Source organism: Lissotriton helveticus, chromosome 1_1 (genome assembly GCF_964261635.1).
Source record: "Lissotriton helveticus chromosome 1_1, aLisHel1.1, whole genome shotgun sequence".
NCBI lineage: Eukaryota > Metazoa > Chordata > Amphibia > Caudata > Salamandridae > Lissotriton > Lissotriton helveticus.
This window is the reverse complement of record NC_136057.1, coordinates 4,836,164-4,857,450: the sequence shown is the minus strand read 5'-3', so window position 1 is coordinate 4,857,450 and position 21,287 is coordinate 4,836,164. Positions and strand designations below refer to the sequence as shown.

General features: G+C 46.9%; 1 protein-coding gene across 1 annotated transcript in view; it reads left to right on the top strand.

Annotated features, from left to right (window-relative positions):
- Positions 1-21,287, top strand: part of LOC144766764 (solute carrier family 22 member 7-like) — a 383,697-nt gene that overhangs the window by 61,812 nt on the left and 300,598 nt on the right. Inside the window, exons 3-5 of the mRNA XM_078650508.1 lie at positions 2,663-2,817; positions 13,349-13,517; positions 14,477-14,600. Coding sequence (XP_078506634.1) covers positions 2,663-2,817; positions 13,349-13,517; positions 14,477-14,600 — 448 coding nt within the window. The remainder of the gene's footprint in view (positions 1-2,662; positions 2,818-13,348; positions 13,518-14,476; positions 14,601-21,287) is intronic.

Genomic DNA, 21,287 nt, shown 5'->3' with positions numbered 1-21,287 from the left:
AGCCGTCTAAAACTGAATTCAGACAAGACGGAAGTCCTCATCCTAGGTTCATCCCCCTCTGCCTGGGACGACTCATGGTGGCCCCCGGCCCTAGGCAGTGCACCCAAACCAATGGACCATGCTCGCAACTTGGGATTCATCCTAGACTCCTCCCTCTCGATGACCAGACAAGTCAACGCCGTCTCATCATCATGTTTTATCATCCTACGCATGCTCTGAAAGATCTTCCGATGGATCCCCACCGAAACAAGGAAGACGATCACCCAAGCACTTGTCACCAGCCGACTGGACTACGGCAACTCCCTCTACGCCGGAACCACAGCCAAATTACAGAAAAAACTTCAACACATTCAGAACGCCTCCGCTAGACTCATCCTAGACATACCCCGCCACAACCAAATATCCGGCCACCTGAGAGACCTGCACTGGCTCCCCGTCAACAAGAGAATCACGTTCCTTCTCCTCATTCACGCACACAAGGCCCTCCACGACCTAGGACCCAGATACCTCAACACTCGCCTGACCTTTTACACCCCCACCCGCCAACTACGATCATCCAACCAAGCCCTCGCCGCGATTCCACGCATCCGAAGAGCCACCATGGGAGGAAGATCCTTCTCCTACTTAGCGGCCAAGACCTGGAACTCCCTCCCCACCCACCTCCGTCTTACACAGAACCACCTCTCCTTCAGAAAGCAACTCAAGACCTGGCTGTTCGATCAGTAGCGAACCCCTCTCCCTTAAGCGCCTTGAAACCCTCTGGGTGAGTAGTGCGCTATACAAATTTCTTGACTTGACTTGACTTGACATGAAGGATTCTTTCTTTTTCCTCACCTTCCCCTTCCTTCTTCTTCCCCCCTTCGTCCCCTCCTCTGTTTGCTGTTGAACTGATTGTGACGCTATGTATATGTGATATAGCAGAGCACAGGCCCAGGGCGCTGGGCACAGATGCCTTGAGAAGGAGAGGGAAATAAAAGGGGTAATAGTAGGGTGCAGATCAATAATACTTTACCTTGATCAGGGTCTCACCGGAAGCCGTCGCACAGGTTGTGCAAATAGAAAGCACCCTCTGCTCTCCTAATCACTGGCTGTTGGTCACTGACCTTGAATCAGGGCTCAGGGAGATAACTAGGTGGCGTAGCCGTGTAGATCATATAGAGAAATCCACATCCACACCTCTACTAGGTATTCGGTCGCCTCTCGCCACATACCACATATCCCAAAAACCAAAATCACAGGTTGAATCCAGGCATCATACTCCCCCTGTTTCCTCCCTGTAACTCCTTCAACAGAATCAAGCGGGGAACATCCTTTTCAACGCGGATGTTACCCCGCAGTACTTTCACGACGCGTCCTTTACAATGCAAGTCGTAACGACGACTTGCGCTGGAGGGCGCTATAGGATAAAGAATAGTATATTTATTATTCCAACACCTTCCTAACTATCCACGGAGACTGGTGTTAGAATAGTAAATTATACTATTCACTATCCGCGCCCAGCAACGCAAGTCGTTGTAACGACTTGCGTTGTTAAAGACGCGCTGTAAAGGCACGCGTTGAAACGGTACGCGTTGTACCGTCCTACATCCGAATAAAGCAGTGTCAGGTCCCAGTGAGGGGGAGGCTAATTATGGTTTCTTTTCTTTCCCCCTTCGCCCCTTGTTTTCCAGCCTTCATCCTTAGCCCTAAGTATACATTTTTGACATCAAGTTTTCACACCACACTCTTCTCCCTGCCCTAACCGCATTTGCTGTCAGGAGCCGGCCAAGAAAGGCAGAAAGCTGGCCGGCATCAACACCATTTGTTCCCCTGACTCGGGCTCGTAGACGTTGCAATCACGTCCAGCGCGCAGCGTCGGAGCCTGAGAATCAGCTGCTGACCCACCTCCTCCTCCTGTGGTAAAGCTTAGCCGAAGAGCATGGTGGGAGCTCTACTTGGCTGCTCCATTGTAAATTCAGGAAGCAAGATCCACAAACAGGATAATACAAATAAAGCTGCCACCAGCCCCTTCAGTGTCTGCCTCTGGGGGCCAATCACAGTCTGCATGGTCACAGTGGGGCAGGAGCCTTGTTGGAAAGCAATAAGTAAGGTGCCGTCCACACATATATGTCAGGGCTCTGTCTGATTGTTAATGTTTATCATGACAAGGTGTTGATAAAGTACCGCTCACAGAGCCCGGCTGATTGGAGGTGAGTCCCAGGCCCCTGTGATGCCTGACTGGAGAGTTTACGATATGTGAACTGGATAATAATTATAAAAGTAAAGGAGACCCTGAGATGTATTGTGAAACAGAGCACGCTCTCCTAGCAGTACAGCACACTCACTTACAGTGCACTAACTGCTTAAATGCAGCCCTTCCTACCGCGTATCTTGTGGGGTGGTTCCTGGGTGCTACAATATGTGACTAATGCATTTTAGTGTGGTGATGAGGACATCCATACTAAAATGCATTTGTCTAACCCCTGATGAGTGGTACTTGGCAGAGTTTCAGATTAGTAGCATAATGTGAATGCATACTCCCTACAAAAATTTGCAAATCTGCTTCTAAATAGGGATTGTTCATTGTGGGACTTTCTCTGGACTTAGAGGTCACCTGTGAAGGTATCATGTACTCATCAAAGCCAGCTGTGTGTAAGCCATGTTTTCATGTGTTTTTTCTCAGGTACGGCCGGCGCAGGACTCTCCTGGTGTGCTCTGTGCTCACACTGGTGTTCGAGATGGTCGCCGCAGCATCTGTCAATTATCCCATGTTCGCCGTCTTCCGGGCTCTTTCTGGGATGTCAATTTCTGCAGTCCCCATTGTCTTAACAGCATTATGTAAGTAAGGTTTTGACTGACAGTAGACTCTTTTCATCACTTACATATAATTGCATTACTCAGACTGAGCCCACCTTGTCCCAGGGTTGAATATCAAAATATTGAGTAGAAAATATTGTGGGGCCAAACTTTTGAGGTCTAAATATCAAGGACCAATATATCAAAAAAGTAAGTGTATATACTTAAGTATAGATTCACTATAGGCAACTCCGAATTCTACACTCCAGAAAGATACATATCTTGTAAAGGTACATACACATGGGAGGAAGTAAAGTCACCCCATACTTACCTGTGCATAGTTACCTTGTCAATGATTTGGTCCATTATATTTTGGCCTCTTGATAATTTCTAGTTGATATTTTGATGAATACCATGCCCCACTACTTCCGTAATTTAGTTGAGTCCACCTCCCTTGAGATAGCCACCCGCAGCCCATCCCCATATATTTCTAACTTAAATGAATTCTATACTCTCAAACTTACTAGTGGCCAACAGCAGAGCTGCAGCAACTGAAGAACAAATGCAAAGGCAGGACTAAAGATTAGTAATCTGATCATACAATTAGCTGCAATTCCCAAACGGAAGGAGATAGAGCTGTCATGTTTAGTGTCCATGGACTTCTAATGATAAATCATCTTAAATGGTAAAGTTACATTTATTATTACAATTTTAAAAATGTCACTTTTATAAATATTTTTTCACATAGGGGGAGTTGGGTCATTAAATGCAACCACCATGGATCCCAGAACTTGTAAATACAAAACAACAATAGGTGTCTGTGTGATTCATACACATTTTTACTTTTTGGTGAAGGTCATTTCACTCAATAAACATGATCTCTAAATCTTTTATACTTTTTAGTCAGTCACATTTCAAGCTTTCGATTTCCTTACAATGAAAGGAGAAGATACCAGCAAGTAATTCTCAAATAAGCAAATTGTTCTTAAAAAACATTATGCTCAATGTGAAAAGAAAGATTTAAGCATGACAGCAACACAAGAATTAATACAGAAAGAAACAGAGAGTATTCAATGTTCACCAATAATGGCAATTGAAGGTCTAAAGCGATACATTTACAACTGACGCCCTTGGTATACAGTATGGGGGTCCAGGCTTATCTAATATGGACTTGAAGAAATTGTTTTTTTGCTAAAACTTAATTTGAGTCCTTCATATTGATGCACGTTTTACAAGGATCTCCCAAAGGTAATGGTCTACACATTTCAAACCCCAATTGTTTTACGGGTTCTCCTCAGGACAAGAGCTGGGTGAATTATTGAGGAACGAAAAAGAGTTGTATAGTCTTTGGCAATGAAACCGCAATATTGATGTTTAAAAAGTGGAAAGAGAAGCTATTTTGCCTCCTAGTGGTAAACAGATTTTCTGTTGATAAAACTTAATTCAATGAAGGCTTGTTTTTTTGGCAGCAGAGTGTGGGCAATACCGTCTTCTTTGTTTGCTTTGCTTTGATCTTTATTGAACACGGATGCTTTTTGGCGGCAGCATTGGGTCAGAAATGTCCTCTTTAATAGCTTTGTTTGATTTCTTCAAATGCTGAGGCTCTGTGTCTTGCTTCTAGTGTCTTGTTCTAACTTCAAAATTATTTTATAAATATAGAATTTTTCTACTCTTATCCCTGTGTACCTGCAGCCTGTCTCCAGTAAACGTCTGGGGAGTGTGACAGTTGGGCTTTTTGTATTCCCTCTAGACAGCCGCACATAATGGGAGCTTAGGTGTGATTTAATAGGCCATCCTGGAAGGATGGGAGGGAGGAGCTGGGAACAGCCTCACATGTACACCTGAACAGGGTGTGTCCTGTCCTGATACAAAGGGCAGCCTACTAGTGGTGGCTGATGACATTTGAAAGTTGCAGGGCGTGAAACAATTATTGTGCTGCACTGCAGCGAGCGATTCACACCACCTATGGGAGGTTCAGGGCGGTTCCTCCCCCAGAGAAAAGTTTGAAAAAAGAGTAGGCAAATAGTGCATTTTCAATCAAATTTGAGAAAGCAGGAAGGTTAATAAAACAATTGTGAATCTGTTTTAACAAAGACAGTGACTAGCAAAACTGTCTGTCTAATCGGATTCATATCTGACGCCGGCCTACCATGTGCTCTGTCAATCTGTGCCACTGTGTGCTATTCTTTCACAAGTCTAATATGCCCCCGTTACTAATTGACAGGAGAGGATCCAGGTGCTTCCCTCCGACACAAAAGAGTAAACATCATGGCTAAATTGTTTGTAGTCCCAGATGCATGTCTCAAGCCTCCCACCGACAAGGTTTTCTGTCGGCTGATAGCAATATTGCAGAGGGGGTGGTTACGAAGGGAAAGGGGAGATAAGATTAGACATGTAGAGTGAAGCAGATGAGCAGAAAAAGAGAGGAAGGGAGCACGATGAGAAAGGGAGACTAAGAAAGACATGAACAATTGGGGAGAGAATTGGTAACAGAGAGGCAAGCAGAGAGAGAGAGAGAGAGAGAGAAAGACAGGGCAAGGAGATAGACAGGGTGAGACACATAGTTATGGCCCAGCACTGATAAAGAGATAGAAGCGTAGAAAAGGAAGGAGAGAGACAGCAGAAAAGAAGAGGGGAGCAGAGAGAGATAGAGAAAGGACGGGGCGGGCACACAGTCAGATTGAGACGTCTAGTTAGAGACTGGCAGCGAGAAAGAAAGATATAGAAAGGGAGGGAGTAATAGAAGGAGTGAGACAAGAAAGACAGAAAGGAAGAGGGAAACATGGAGATGGCGTGAGAAGAAACATATAGCCAAACTGTCCAGAGAGCGCACCCCGGCCCACACCTATCTTGACTGACGACTGGGAGATCTCAAGACTCACCTGTACCCCCAAATAACTGGAAAAGACTCACATACTTTTGGTTACCCAGCAGGGCCTTAACCAATCAGAGCACAGAAGACTAGCAGCAAGTCACAGCCTCACAGTCATTACAAAATGCGGACCCTGTGGAACTAGAAGTGGGGACGCTCTAGGCCGGCTTTAAACTCCAGGCTTTGGGGGAAGTTGCACGTTTATGAGTTTGCATTTTTGTTTATGAGGTGAGTTGCGATAATCTCATTGGCTCTTTTACATTTTATGCTGTTCGGTTCTCGTCACATTGGTGACATCATTGTCTAATCCCCACATCACTTGAACTTGAGGGAATCTCACTGACCGGTTCCAACTCTGACGAGGACTTTTACACTATGTATACCTAAAACGCGCTCTACATGTCCATTTCCCTTTAAGAGGTCTACTGTTCCCTACACATCACTGCGTGCTGCCTCACCTGACCACAAAAGTCTCCCGTAGATGGACAGAAACGATACAACTCAGCAAGCGAGAGTGATTAGTGTTTCACCAAACAAAAGCATCATTAACGAGTTTATCAAAAGTGGCCTGTGATATTTTCACTCTGTGCCATCAACCATAAACCATTTTACAATCACAACAAGCAAGGCCTGGAAACCTCATGTAGCTGCAAATTAATTCTGACACTAAGACCAGACATCCATATGCACAACGCTTGTATTCATGTAAATGCTAAACTATCAATAACGCTCGGCAAGGTGATCTGAGCACTTGTTGCAGAATATCTACTTTACAGCATACCTAAGGATCTGAACAATTACTCTGTATTGTACTTTCAACAAATATGGGGAACTACTTGGCAGTAAACCTACATACCTTCAAGTTAAAGACATTATGGGGAACATATACAGCAAAGGTTACAAGGACTACGTTGCCAGTGAACCAAAAGAACTTCAATGCGGTGGAACACTCACACATCTCTCAGACTCTCCCGGAGGTTGAAGCGCATTTATGTGATCCCTTTAATCACTTATTTCACAAACTAAGACCGTATTGTTAAATATAAACGGTACGGTAACTCGACAACGTGTTGGGACACACGAGTACAATCAACACAGGTGGCCCAAAACTCCAACAACCACTTGACATCACAACATGGGAAGATATCCGCACATCACACAGTGTCAGAGCACGCGTATTTAAACAACACAGGCATCAAAAAAATGCCAACAACCACTTCATATCACGACATGGAAAGACATCAATTGCAGTATTTGTCTGTTGAGCATCGCAAAAAATATTTTACCATTCCTAGCAGTCGCAGCTCGCAATACTTGAGTTGCGGAGGGGGTCGCTGGGGGGGTGGAGGTCGGGGGAGATTAAAATAAAAAAATAAAAAGAAGAAAACTTACCTGACCGGGTCCACACTCCTCTGCTCCTCCTGTGCCCGGTTCCCCCCTCAACTTCTGAAAAGAAGCAACAGCCGCTTCACAAACCCCTCTCAGCCAATTTTAATGCTGCTGCTCCAGCAGTGCCAGGATTGACTTAGCAGGGATACTCTCCGCCCATTAGGGAACCGAGAGTTGCGGTGTTGATCAACCTTCGCTCTCCTAATGCATAGCCACCAGCCAGAGGAGCAAACACTCGTGCGCATGACTGGGCCGGTCGTAAAAATTCTGAGATCTAAACCCAACATGCGCACTTGTGCTGCTGCCTGCTGTGCGCTCCACGCCACCCCCTGGTCTGAAAATGCATGAAAGTCAGCATGACGCCAGACCGCCATCCCCCTTTCGACTCTGAAGGGGGTGGGCGGTCCGGCGTCATGCCTACTGACAGGCCTTGTCATTTGAGACAGAGCCGCCAAGGGAGCTGCAGGCGTGACTTGTGTGTCAACGCCCCAGCGCCCTAATGGACCCACCGCCATTGCAGCATACCCCCTGTAGTGAGGCTGGAACCAGGGCAGGAAGGGAGGACCACCTCTGTGCACTTCAAAGGCATTATTTGAAGTCTCTCCTACTTCAATGGCAACACTGGGTATTCAAATTGGACTTCTGACCGTATCACTTCAGTATGCTTCAAGACTTGTTATACTCCACCTGGAAGAAGGACTGCTGCTATTGAAGAACTGCTTTCTTGCTGTGCAGACCTACTGCCTGCTGCCCTCCTGGCCTGGGTGAGAAGGACTAGGCCCACATAACTTGAACCCAGAACCAAAGTGACTCCAAGGGCTTCTTGGCTTAGCTCCTGATCGAGGTTTCAGGGACATAAAAGACTTTGAAATCAACTGCTACAGCACTTAGACTGTGCCATTTGTGAGTGTGCCTTGCCAAGTGGTGCCAACCCAGTCCTGGTACCTTGGAGGTAGATATGAAGTGCTGCCCCAGCTGAATACATGTATTGCCATTGGCACACGGACCCGGAACCAGCACATCTCCTCCACTGCATCTCCGCCATTATGAAGATTGAATCTAAGTAATCGCCAGCTGTGTGGCTCAGAACCAATGCATCACCTTCCTTGGTAGGTCTAGAGCAATGCATCGCCTTACCTGCACCCCGCATCTCATCTTCAACAGCAACGCAACCAATGTACTTTGCAGCGGGCCAAACTGATCCCTTCTACCCAAGCCGCGCTCCATCACAGGCGGCGAGAACTTTTGATTTGTCCCGGTCTAGTGTGTCCAGATAGGTCCCCTTGGCGCTTTTTGCTTTTAAGCACAACATTTTAGTTTATTCTTTAAAAATTCATAACTCCGGTTCTACTCACTGGATTTTTGTTGTTTTGGTCTTGTGTTGTTCAATAAATTAAGGTCTATTTTACTAACCAGGTATAGGATCTTTTTGTTTGGTGTTTTCATTGTTTTACTGTTTAAAGTGTTGCACAAATACATTACACATTTCCTCTTAAGTTAAGCCACACTGCTCTCTGTGCCATGCTACCAGCAGGTGAGCACAGGATATTTTAGGGGGTGTTTCTGACTTACCCTGACAAGTATCTTGGTTTCTGGTTCGACAAGCAGAAACCAACCTTCTTACAATCCCCCTCCTCAGCTCTTGAATTCTACAAGAAATTGAAATCCCGGCTATTCACTGAAGGCTAACTCTGACTCAGCCCATCCAGCTCCCACTTCAGAGCCGAGATACCCTCTTGGCCGAGTTGTGCATTATACAAATTAACATAGCATGAGATCTCGGCAAAGTGCCGTTCATGGTTTCTGATGTTTACCCGCTGCTATGGATTCCATCATTGAAATATCTGCTGTTCCACTTTGGATTTCAAATAGCCCTTGGCCTTCCTCAACTTTCTTAGCCGCATGCGTGCGGGCGGAATTCCGCTCGTACGCTGACTTTTCCGCAACCGCATGTTACGTGACGAGCTGGGCTCGTCATCAGCGTAGCAGGAGGCTACCTCATGACGAGCCCAGCTCGTCATCAGCGTGGAAGGGGTTAATGTAATCTGATCTTCTGCTAACCACTGCAAATCAAAGTCTGAGACCCTGCATGTATCACAGTTTTGCACTTGGCTCTCCATATCCATGTCTGCAGAAAGTTCTTCAACTGATCTTTCCTAAAGGGTGGATTCTCTCCTTCTCCTCTTCTTTCTCATTCAATAAGGGGCTCCCCACATGCCCATCTTTCTCTGTCTGCCTCTCTCTCTCCTTCGCTGTTTCCCTCATATTCGAGGTCAAGCCCTTAAATAAGAAACCAATCAAGGTGCAATAACCATGACTGATAACAAAGCAATGATGCTCACTGCTCATTAAACATTGTTATGTTATGTTAGCAAGTTCTTGTAAAGCGCACCTGCACCAAATTGGTTTCATAGCGCTGCTCCAGGAAGTGCCGGATCCCTGGGTACTTACTCGTAAGCTTGTCTGAACAGCTAAGTCTTAAGAAGCTTTTTGAAGCTCAAGAGGTCTGTGCAGGGTCTGATTTCGCAGGGCAGGGAATTCCAGTAGGTGGGCGAATAACAGGAACAAACACTCTCAATCAGCCAATACATTCTGATGGTCAAGCTTGAATTGCAAATGTTTTTAAAGCCTCAATGCACTGGCAAAGCTGACAAAACTTGTTCACTGTGTTTACAGGATCAGAAGAATTAATGTTGATTGTGTAAAGCCAATAGTTTGGTGCCTTCTGTTAACTATTGTATTCAGATTTGATGCTGTGGTTTACGTCAGGGTTGTCATATGCTGTCACTGCATCCATGTAAGTGTGGTTTTGCATGGGGTCTAGAAAATGAGAACTAGTTATTTGCACATGGTTTTGCCAACCAACCTTACTGTGTTTTTCTCTAGTTGTGGGTGGCATGATCCTGAGTTCAGTGTTGGCCTCCCCCTCCATGGATGGCAGGTGCTTCTGTGTACTCATATTGGGATCACCTTGGAAGATCTCTGTCCTAATGGTGTTTCTTAAGTCCAGGTTATCTTTCATTGTTCTCTTCTTTGCCAAGACACAATCCCAAAGTTCTGTTGTTAGTTCCATCATGTGTCTCTTGGTGGAAGGTGGGTCTGCTGGAATGCCAGTTTAGACCAAAGGGTTCTCTACTGTGAGTGCATTTGCAGTTTTACTTTGATGAAGGACTTGCTTCTGCCAAAAATGGCCTTTCAGATGATGCAGGTGTCTGTCATGAAGAATTCAGTGAAGCTTCTGAAGAGCGAGTGACATTTTGGCCCCGAGACGACATGAACGATATGTGTTGCTGCTGAGTTGTGGATTCTTTACAGTCTCATGAGCTGTAAGGCAACAGATAGAGACCAATTGTATGATAAAAAAAGAGCCATAACTAGGGAGTTAGTAGCCTAAACTCTCTTCAGGAAGGGTAGATAAGGAAGGTTTACCATGTAAAGTGTTATTAGTGACTTGGGGCCCAATTCACAGAATGAACTTAAGACTCAATTCTAAACTTACTACTATTTTGGCATTCACAGAATGAACTTACTACGTTTGGTATTCACAGAAGTTAGAATTTTGTCTTAAGTTTGTCTTAAGACAAACTTAAGACAGACTCCTAAGACAAACTTAAGACAGACTTAAGACAGACTTAAGACAGACTTAAGACAGACAAGACAAAATCCTAACTTAAGTTTGTCTTAAGACAAAATTAAGACAAAATCCTAACTTCTGTGAATACTAAAAGTAGTAAGTGCATTCTGTGAATACAAAAATAGTAGTAAGTTTAGGATTGAGTCTTAAGTTCATTCGGTGAATCGGGCCCTTAGAGCCAGATGTACAAAGGATTTTTGAGGTATTAATGGCACAATTCACGGTATGCTTTTTTAAATGTACAGACATCAAATTTTGATTTAGTAACCTGAGACCCAAGTTCTATTTGTAATGGAATTGATATGGGTATTTGGAAGGGGTGTGTTTAGGACGTCCCTTAAAAATGCCAAACTGGTATGGTATGTTTTACAACCAAATTTCGGTTGTAGAACAAAACTTTTAAGGCTGCAAACATGTAGTGGAGACCCATTTGCAAATGTGAAGGAGTTCCTTAGGAACTTCTTTCCTTTGTGAATTAAAAAAATATATATTTATGTAAGAGGATGCAAAGGTCTAAGGGACTACAGCCTCTTCTTAAACAGATTAAAGAAAAGAATGAAAGTATTCCTGTTAAATGCGTTCCTGTTTCCTTTAACTCCTCCCCTGCTGATGACGGAACCGCTCCGTCATCAGCTGCGGTGGCGCTGTGCTGATGACGGAGCGGTTCCGCCACGGCCCGCTCGGCACAACTGCGCGGCGCGGATTCCGCGCCTGCGCTGAGCGTTCCATTGAGCGGGCGGGCCGTGACGGAACCGCTCCGTCATGAGCACAGCGCAACCACGGCTGGTGACGGAGCGGTTCCATCACCAGCATGCGCCTGCCACGCGCCCGCCCAGCCCCCTTAGCACTGCGGCGGAATAGCCGCCGCAGTGAAGGGGTTAAGGGAAAGGAGTTGCATTTATTTAAAAAACATCTGCTTTTTTGAAAAGCAATCACAGACATGGGCACCTGATGGCTGCGATTCCTAATGGGCCGCAAAGTGCATAGTATTCATGAGGTAAGTCAGTTTGCGACCCACTTGGAAATGCTATATGACATTTAACACTTCAATAAGTGAGGAGTTGCAATTTCCAAATTGCAATTTTCGAAGAATCACAATTTAGAAATTGCGATGCCTAATGTTAGTATATTTGGCCCTTGTTTTTTTTTTGTGGGGACCCGAGATATAGTCTAAAATTCATGAACAGGCCTAGGTTTCTCATTTGGCAATATAGCTGGTGGTACAAGTTCCTTGGGCCAGATGGTCATAGCACGGTAGTTCTAATCGCTGCATGTTTGAATCTATGTTTTGGATGAGTTACGTCTGAGGTGAGTTTTCAGCAACCATTGGTTGACTACTTGGAGGCAGTGTTTTCAACCTACGGTGTCTAGTTCATTCAGGGACAGATCTAAAAGCAAGTGCCACAGTGTGGCACCCCAACCCCTTCCAAAGCACAGGGATGCGACATATTTACAAGAATATGTCGCATCTCTGTGCTTCCCCCTGCACTGGCGCACAAACTGCAGCCATGCGCTGGCGCAAGCACCATGGTGCAAGGATGCCTGCATCGTGGGGAGATTATTTTTGTGTAGGAAGGGGCACCTTCCTGCACAAAAACAACCATTACAGGCATTTTCCTCTTTCAATGCGTGCTGTAGAATGCAGCATGCATTGATAGAGGAAAAGACGAGGAGAAATGAAAACATTTCCCCTCGTTGCGCCTCGCAAAGCCACCTCTAGGGTGGCGTAGCATTCAAACGCATCTCCAGATTTACGATTTCTCGTAAATCTGGAGATGTGTCTTGTTCCATGGGTGTTGCGTGGGAACACCCACAGAAAACCCATGGAACACCCCTTCAACGCAAAGTCCTGCATGTGAATGGGTCGTATTTGCAAGGAGAGAAAAAGTCACCCACGGTGGCTTTTCCTCTCCTTGTAAATATGGAGTAGCCCCCTGACGGTGCAGGGGGCTTGTAAATATGCCCCTCAGGATTTTCTGATTTGAGGTGATCTGAGGTGAAGGGTAGAAATCAAAGCAGATCCATTGCCTCTTCAAAAGTAAAATAACCTTTGTAATAGGATGATATTTAAGCTGGTATTAGAGTTTGCATTGTGTTGTGTGTTGTGTGACATAATAGTTTGTGGAGAAGCGTGGCTCAGTGGTTAGAGGCGGCAGACCCGGAAGCTGAGATCAGCCGTGGACCAGGGTTCGATTCCCCGCCTCGGTGGGTCTCGGGCTAAAAAAAAAAAATTCCACGGACTAGACAATTCTCGCTCCGGTGCCTACTCGACTCACGGGGTCACACTCTGCGACTCTGGGCAATAGCTTGCTTAATCTCCACTACGGCCCCTCGCAGCGGGATGCCTGGCTTTCACCTTGTGAATACCCTGCCGGGGTATCTCACAGGGGAATACCAGGACGGGTTCCCTAAGCAAGCGCCTTGAGACCCCTGGGTGATTTGTGCGCTATATAAATCGAAATACATTTACATTTACATTTAGTAGTTTATGGTCTAAACAATTACATAATGACTAAGTTGACTATAATGCAGATGAGGGATGGGAAAACAACAATAAATTACAGCCCTTTCATGGTCAAAATGTCTTGTGAATAGTATTATCCCTTGATACAGATGTGAGTTCTGCATGAAGATGATCAACAGCAAACCAGATCTAATCAGCTTGTCTTGTCTTGCAGCTGTGGAGTGGGTGGAGGTTAATCACCGCTCCAAGTCCTGGGTCGTGACCAGCATTTTTTGGCCTCTTGGAATTATGCTCCTGTCCCCAGTGGCGTACCTGATCCGGGACTGGCGGTGGCTTCTCATTGCTGCCACGTCCCCTTATATTTTCATCATTATCAGCATATGGTGAGTGGAGTAGAATCATGATCTGTATATGACAGTCACTTTGCTCTCCAAGAGTCTGGCCCATTGCATGGCTCTACTAGTGCATCTCATTTTATGCTCACCACAGCTCTACCACTTTCCTCTGTCTCATTTTGACATTGGGGTCTTAGACAGGGATTAGGGAGAAGTGTGGCTCAATGGTTAGAGCGGCAGACCCTGATGCAGAGGTCTAGCCCGGGACCAGGGTTCAATTCCCGGCCTCGGTGGGTCTTGGGCTCAAAAATTCCACGGACCTCATAATTCTCGCCTCGGTGCCTATTCCAATCATGGAGTCCCGCTCTGCAACTCTGGGCAATAGCTTGCTTAATCTCCACAACGGCCCCCACAACGCTAAGGATGCCTGGTCTCCACCTTGGGGGTGCCCAGGAGTGGACACCTCACAGGGAAAGCCAGGATGGGTTCCACAGCGGTATTCGTACAAGCGCCTTGAGACCCTTGCGGGTGAGTAGTGTGCTACACAAGTATCAATTTACAATTTACAAAGCTATGCCAAGGTATCCGGATTGTGGTCTGAATCAGTTTCTTGTATGTCCATGTGCTGTTATCTTACACATAGTGCTGTTTGTTCCCAGTGTAACCCTGAGAATTCAAGCCGTATCTCCAAGACCTCAAATAGTCATTGATACATTTTCGGACAGTTTGGAAAAAGTCCTCAAAATGAGTCTCTTTTTGAAGATGGTTCAAGGTGTTCAATTTTTCATAACAATCAGTGCCAGCATCATCTACCCACGATGAATCCCCCTCTCCATCACTACTACCTTTCCTTGGAGTTTCTGATAAATGTGTTCTGAGTCCCCTTAAACTAAAGACTTGACGATGTCCTTCTCCTCATCTTTCATTCATCTCCTAGTGCCTGAGATCTGAAATCGAACAGATATCTACTAACATTATTTGTGACACAGTCTTCTCTCTTTTTAAAGGTGGCTTCCCGAGTCTGCGAGGTGGCTGTTGACCAAAGGCAAGGTGAAGGAAGTTCACGCCCTCCTAGTTCAATGCTCGTCAATGAACAGGCAGACACACTTGTCCTCCAATATCAACACTGAGGTGAGAGGAGTGTAGTAACACACCAGAACTCTCATGTAAACAAAGCTACAGACTGAACTCAATACCATTTCCCTTACACTTAATTTATGCTCTCACCCCCTGTTGCTCTTTGTCTCCCCACATCCCTTTTATTTTAATTTAATACCTCACATCTTCTCTCCTAACTCCACCCCCACTCTCTCTCTCTCTCTTCCACCTATTTCTTATTTTTATCCCACCTATTTCTTATTTCTGCCTGTTCCCCTTGTCTCACTGTCCCACCTCCCCTTTCAATCAGTCATTTGTTAGGCGCACTACATACTCGCGAGGGTCTCAAGGTGCTGGGGAGGAGGTGGGGGCCGCTACTGATTGAACAGCCAGGTCTTTAGAGTCCTCCTGAAGCTCAGCAGGTCTTGGGTCTGTCGTAGGCTCAGTGGGAGGGTGTTCCATGTCTTGGCGGCGAGGTGGGAGAAGGATCTACCGCCGGTGGTTGTTCTTCGGATGCGCGGGACGGTGAAGAGTGAGAGGTTGACAGAGCATAGCTGGCGGTTAGGGGTGTAGAAGGAGAGCCATCTGTTATAGGCTGGGCCGGTCTTGTGGAGTGCCTTGTGTGCGTGGATGAGTAGCTTGAAGGATATCCTCTTGTTGACGGGGAGCCAATGCAGGTTTCTCAGGTGGGGGGTGATGTGGCCGTGTTGTGGTACATTGAGGATCAGTCGTGCCAAGGCGTTTTGGATGCGTTGTAGTCAATTGATGAGATTGGTCGGGGCTCCCGCATAGAGGGCATTTCCGTAGTTGAGTCTGCTGCTGACGAGGGCCTGGGGGACTGTCTTTCTTGTATCTGTTGGGATCCTTCTGTAGATCTTGCGGAGCATGCGGAGGGTGTTGAAGCAGGAGGAGGAGACGGCGTTGACTTGCTTGGTCATTGACAGCGTTGAGTCGAGGATGATTCCTACGTTGCATGCGTGGTCGTGGGGGTCGGGGCTGCCTCCAGTGCCGTTGGCCACCAGGAGTCGTCCCATGCTGACGGGTTGGAGCCAAGGATGAGGACCTCCGTCTTGTCCGAGTTCAGCTTCAGACAGCTTATCTTAATCCAATCAGCGATGGCCTTCGTTTCTTCATGGAGGTTGGCTTTGGCGGTGATGGGGTCCTTGGTGAGGGAGAGGATCAGTTGAGTGTCGTTGGTGTAGGAGATTATGTTGAGGTCATGCTGTCGGGCGACTTGTGCAGGCGGGGCCATGTAAATGTTGAACAGTGTCAGGCTGAGGGAGGATCCTTGGGGTACACCGCAGATTATCTCGGAGGCTTCGGAACAGAACAGGAGAGACGGACGCTCTGGGATCTGCAGGAGCAGAAGGAGGTGGTCCATTCCAGAGCCTTGTCTCGGATCCCTGTGGTGTGGAGGCGTGCGCATAGTGTGCAGTGGCAGACGGTGTCGAAGGCGGTGAAGAGGTCTAGGAGGATGAGTGCTGCAGTCTCCCCGTTGTCTAGCAGGGTCCTGATGTCATTGGTGGCGGCAACGAGGGCAGTCTCGGTGCTGTGGCTGCTGCGGAACCCTGACTGGGAAGGGTCCAGGATTCTGTTCTCTTCGAGGTATCGGGTTAGCTGTCTGTTAACGAGTTTCTCGATGACCTTGGCCGAGAAGGGGAGGAGAGAGATGGGTTGGAAGTTCTTGAGGTCTCTTGGGTCTGCCTTGCATTTTCTTGTGGGGTGCGATGGAGCTATTTGCTTTGTTGAAGACGTGGTGCAGGAATAGGTCTGACGGAGGTCCGAAGTGGATTTTGCTCATGGTCTTGATGGTGTCATCGACGCTCACGCTGGTCCATGCTAGCAAGGGGACGTGGTCGATGGTGTGTGGAGGGTCTGTTATGTTGCTTTCTGTTGGGGCTGTCTGGGTGTTGAAGCTGTCATGGATGTCTGCTATCTTGCTGTGGAAAAAGGTGGAGAGGGAGTCGCACAGGGCATGTGATGGCGGGATGTCGTTGGAGCTGGGGTTGGAGAGTTCCTTCACGATGTTGAAGAGCTCCTTGCTGTCATGTGCGTTGTTGTCGAGACAGCCTTTGAAGGAGGTCTTCTTGGCAGCCCTGATGAGGTGGTGGTGGTGGTTGCGGATGGTGTCCTTGTGTGCTGCGTGACTGTCCGAAGTTTGTTCACTGTGCCATTTCTTCTCTAGTTTCCGGCAGGCTTGCTTGGACTCTAGGAGTTCTGCAGTGAACCAGCTGGCTCTCTTGCTGGTGTCTCTGTGGGGGGGTTTCTTCAGTGGGCCGAGGGTGTTGGCGCAGTCCTCAATCCAGCGCCTGAGGTTGTGGCCAGCGACGTCAGTGTGGGGGCGTTCGGTGGGTGGGCTGAGAGCGAGGTTTGCATGTAGTTGGTCTTCTGAGATTTTGCTCCAGCGGCGGCAGGGATCGGTTGGGTGCGGTGGTGTGTGGTGGGTTTCTGAAAGGTGAAGTGGATGCAGCGGTGGTTGGTCCAGAGGAGTTCGGTGGTGTGGCTGACGGGTGCGGGCTTGAGGAGAAGACGGGGTCGAGCGTGTGGCCGGCAGAGTGGGTCGGCGTTGTTATGAGTTGTCTCAGTTCGAGGTTGGCGAAGTTATCGATCAGGGTTGTGGAGTTGTTGTTGTTCTCAAGGTGAAGGTTCAGGTCTCCGAGGAGGATGTAGTCCCTGGAGGTCAGGGCGTGTGTGCTGATGAAGTTGGCGATGGAGTCGCGGAACTGGAGGCGCTGTCCCGGGGACCAGTAGACGAGGGTGCCTCTGAGGGTGGAGTTGGGGTCTGTGTGGATCTGGAAATGCATGTGTTCGGCAGTGCTGAGCACGTCACCGGTGCTAGTCAAGACCTTGATGCTGTTCTCGTGGACGATGGCGATTCCTCCACCGACTCCGTTGGTGCGGTCTCCGCGGGTAATCTTGTAGCCGTCTGGCATGGCTATGGCGATGTCAGGTGTGGAAGAGTTGTTCAACCAGCTCTCTGTCAGGAAGGCGACATCAGGGGAGGTTGTGTTAAGCAGGTCCCAGAGCTCGACGGCGTGTTTGCGTGCGGGGCGGGTGTTCAGTAGTATGCATCGGAGGTGGTTAAGGTCTTTCTTGGCGGGTGGTTTGTCAGCTCTGTGGCTGGTGTAGCTGCAGTTCCGGCAGGTGAAGGGACTGTGTGTGTGTTTCGGGGCGACCTTGAAGCAGTTGTGGGTCCATCCGGGGTTGAGAGAGCGCAGAGTGCTGGCGTCGTAGTGGTGGCGGTCATCATGGCGTGTGCGGGGGCCAAGGGTACTGGCGCTGGGTGCGGTCCAGGCACGGACGGGCGCAGACGGCTTGCCGTGCACCAGCGTTGCGACCGCGCAACGGCTGTCATGTATGGGGAGGTGGGAGTGAGGAACAGCTGGGAGGCGGGCAGTGAATGGGCAGTCAGGGGGGTGGAGCCACAGGGCAGAAAGGTCACAAAAAACGGGGGAAACGAGTGGCACAGAAGGCAGAAAGGTCACAGAAATGCAGGGGCAGCTAAGCAACAGAAGGCAAAAACGGGCAGAGAGACACGGGGGCCGCGAAGGGAGCAGAAGGAAAAACTGTGAGTAATTCTATTTAGAGGTCAGTAAAGAAATTGGAGGACCATTAGGTGCCGAAAGTCTCTATTATCCTCAAGAGGGTTCTAGTTGGCAGTGGGAAACAAGGTCTTGATCAATCTGTGGAGGAATTTATTACAGGATTATGCATCTTCCTGCAATTTTGGCACGGGAGTGGAAGAAGGCATTAGGGATCAGTTTTATGTTACAAAGCAATCCTCATAAAATTAGAGAGCAATTATGGTCCAAAAGTGATCCCACACCATCCAACCATCCCAGGTCATCATTATAGCAAAGAGTGTTGAGCATTCACTGCAGTGTATCAAAGACTTACAGAAGCAAAAGGAACATTCATCCCCTGTTCAAATTCTGGGCATGAATTCTAAGAAGGGTGCTGTAGGTAATACTGTTTCCAAGGGTGTATGCTTCAGATGTGTTAGCCCAAATAATTTTCCAAACTCTAAAAAATGTCCTGGGGACAAAGCGATCCACAAGACCTGTTCTAAAAAAGAGTGCTCTGCTAAGTGTTACAGATTTTAAGATGTCAAGGCGAAATTTAACAAAGTGGATATGGTGGGTGATCCAGCGGTGTTGCAAGTGGTGAATGATGTCAGGTGTGTGTTGGATGCAGGTTGTCAGTATCTTTCGGACAAAGTGGGAACCCAGATCTCCATGATGATTGATTCTGGTGCCAAGTTGTCTCTCATTTCTGATGCTGACTTTGAGAAGAAATTTCAAGGGAAAATTAACCTTGCAGAGCCTGATGGTAAACCATTTGGTCATTGTGGAACTCCAATTGGCCACACCAGAATTTGTTAGGAATGTTCCTGGATCACAATGCACCTCCCCAATTACAACTTAGAAATGTCAAAATTGAGGAAACCGGTTTCTCTGACTCTAGGGTGGATTTTCCTAAGGAATACTCAGAAGTGCTTTTGGATACAAATGGTTGTGTCAAGGGATATATGCATTGCATTCAAGTTAGGAAAATGCAACGCCAGTTACAGGATGCTATCAAGCAAGACTTAGACCGATTGTGTGCTGATGGGATTATTGAGGCGGTTGTACCCTCAGAATGGGTCTCTCCCATTGGCTACCAAAGGTTCAGGTGATATTAGAGTCTGCATTGCATCAACAAACAGGTGATGAAGGACCAGTTTCCCTTGTCTAATATCACAGAAATGGTCAGTATACACAGTGGAACTAAGTTTTTCTCCACTTTAGACTTTTCATCCTCCGACCACCATGTTTGCTTGAGTCCCGAGTCCGAGAACTAAACTGCTTTCATAAACCCATTCTGGGTCTTCAGGTTTAATTGTATGCCATTTGGGTTATGCTCTGCTCCTTCTGTTTTTCAGAGGCTACTGAATGACATGCTAAGGAGTGTTCCGGTGGTCAAATGTTTTCAGGATGATGGTCTTGCTTCTAATGTGAGCAAAGTAAAAGACGTTTTGTAAATTATCAGAGATAAAGTAATCACTTTGAAAAAAGTAGATGTAAGTTTTGCTTACCTGAGATCAATTACCATGGCCAATTTATTTCGGCACAAGGGGTAAAGCCCAAGGAGGAGTTAGTCAGGACCGTCTGTGATCTGCCTCCACCGGAGAAGAAGGCAGATTTCCATGCTTTTCTGGAGATGGCTGAATTTTACCGTTGATTTGTGGAGGACTTCTGAAATCGCACTCATACGTTTAGAGAATTATTGAGGAAAGGGCTTCAGTTTATGTTATTTTATAGATATTTCAAAAGGGCAGCTGTTACCCAAGGGGAAATTAAACTTGCAGAGCCTGATGGTAAACCATTTGGTTATGGTAGAACTCTAATTGGCCACATCAGAAATTGTTAGGAAATTTCCTGGATCACAATGCGACTTCCCAATTACAACTTAGAAATGTCAACATTGAGGAAACCGGTTTCTTTGACTCTAGGGTGGATTTTCCTAAGGAATACTCAGAAGTGTGTCCTGGCGCTAGTTACTGTCCTTTGAGCAATGAACGTTGTGGACAAGTTTACATGTCAAAGAGCCAGGTTTTTAATCCCTTCCTGAATGCCAAGAGATCGTGGCATTCCTTAGATGAAAAGGGAGGTCATTCCAGGCCTTTGCAGTGCAGGCAACAAAGCTTCTCCCACCCCACGTTGCTTTTTTAGTGGGTGGTACCGTCACCAATTTGGCTCCAAGCGAGCAAAGAGTTCTTTTTGGGATATATACCATTGAAACTTTCATTTCAGAGGATCTGGTCCTGTTACTTGAAGGGCCTTGTAAACGGTGCAGAGGGATTTAAAACGCACCCGATTCCTAACAGGTAGCCAGTGCAGTCTTTTGATTTCCCTGGATATTGATGCTAATTTGGAAGCAGCCGCATTTTACAACATTTGGAGTTTATTCAGAAAACGATCTTGACTGTTACAGTATCACAGCCTTGACAGGACAAGTGCTGTAACCACTGTTCACCGGCTATCAGGCAGCACAACCGGAAGTATTTTCTTAATCGATTAGAGAGTGTACACGGTGGCCTATGCCACGGCATTAACTTGGTCACCAAAATTAAGCCTATCGTCCACTATTGCTCCTACGTTTTAAACTTTTCTGTTGGGAGTAGGAAGAGTACCCATAGTGTCCGGCCACCAGTTTGGGGTCCAGTTTGTTATGTTATATTATGTTATAACCACTTTTATAGCGCAACGACTTACCCGGGGGCATCTCAGCGCTTACCTAGTGAAAGAGAGGTGGGTCAGACCGGAGCTGTAAGAATTCAAGCCAGGAAAGTTTTTAATTGTTTCCTAAAAGCAGTTTAGGTGTTCAGAAGAGTGTCAGAAACAAATTCATGGATGTTAAGAAGTGATTCTCACAGATCTTAGTAGGAAGGGATTGGGAACAGTGCACAAACAGGTTCAGGGATAACCCTGGGTGGAGTTTGCAGATTTGCGCTACGCGGAACTCCGCGAAGTGGCAAAAAAACTCTGCCGCGCTACGCGGAGCTCTGCAAGCGGCGGAGTTCCATAGAAAAATGCTGTTTGTGGCAATTCCATAGTGTGGATGCTTATCCGTACTGTGCAATCATCACAAATGCCACCTTGCACAGCTCAAGTGGTCCCTTATTTCCATTTTCTGCCCCTTGAGTAGATCTTTACTCGAGCGGCAGCTTTCGCAACGTGA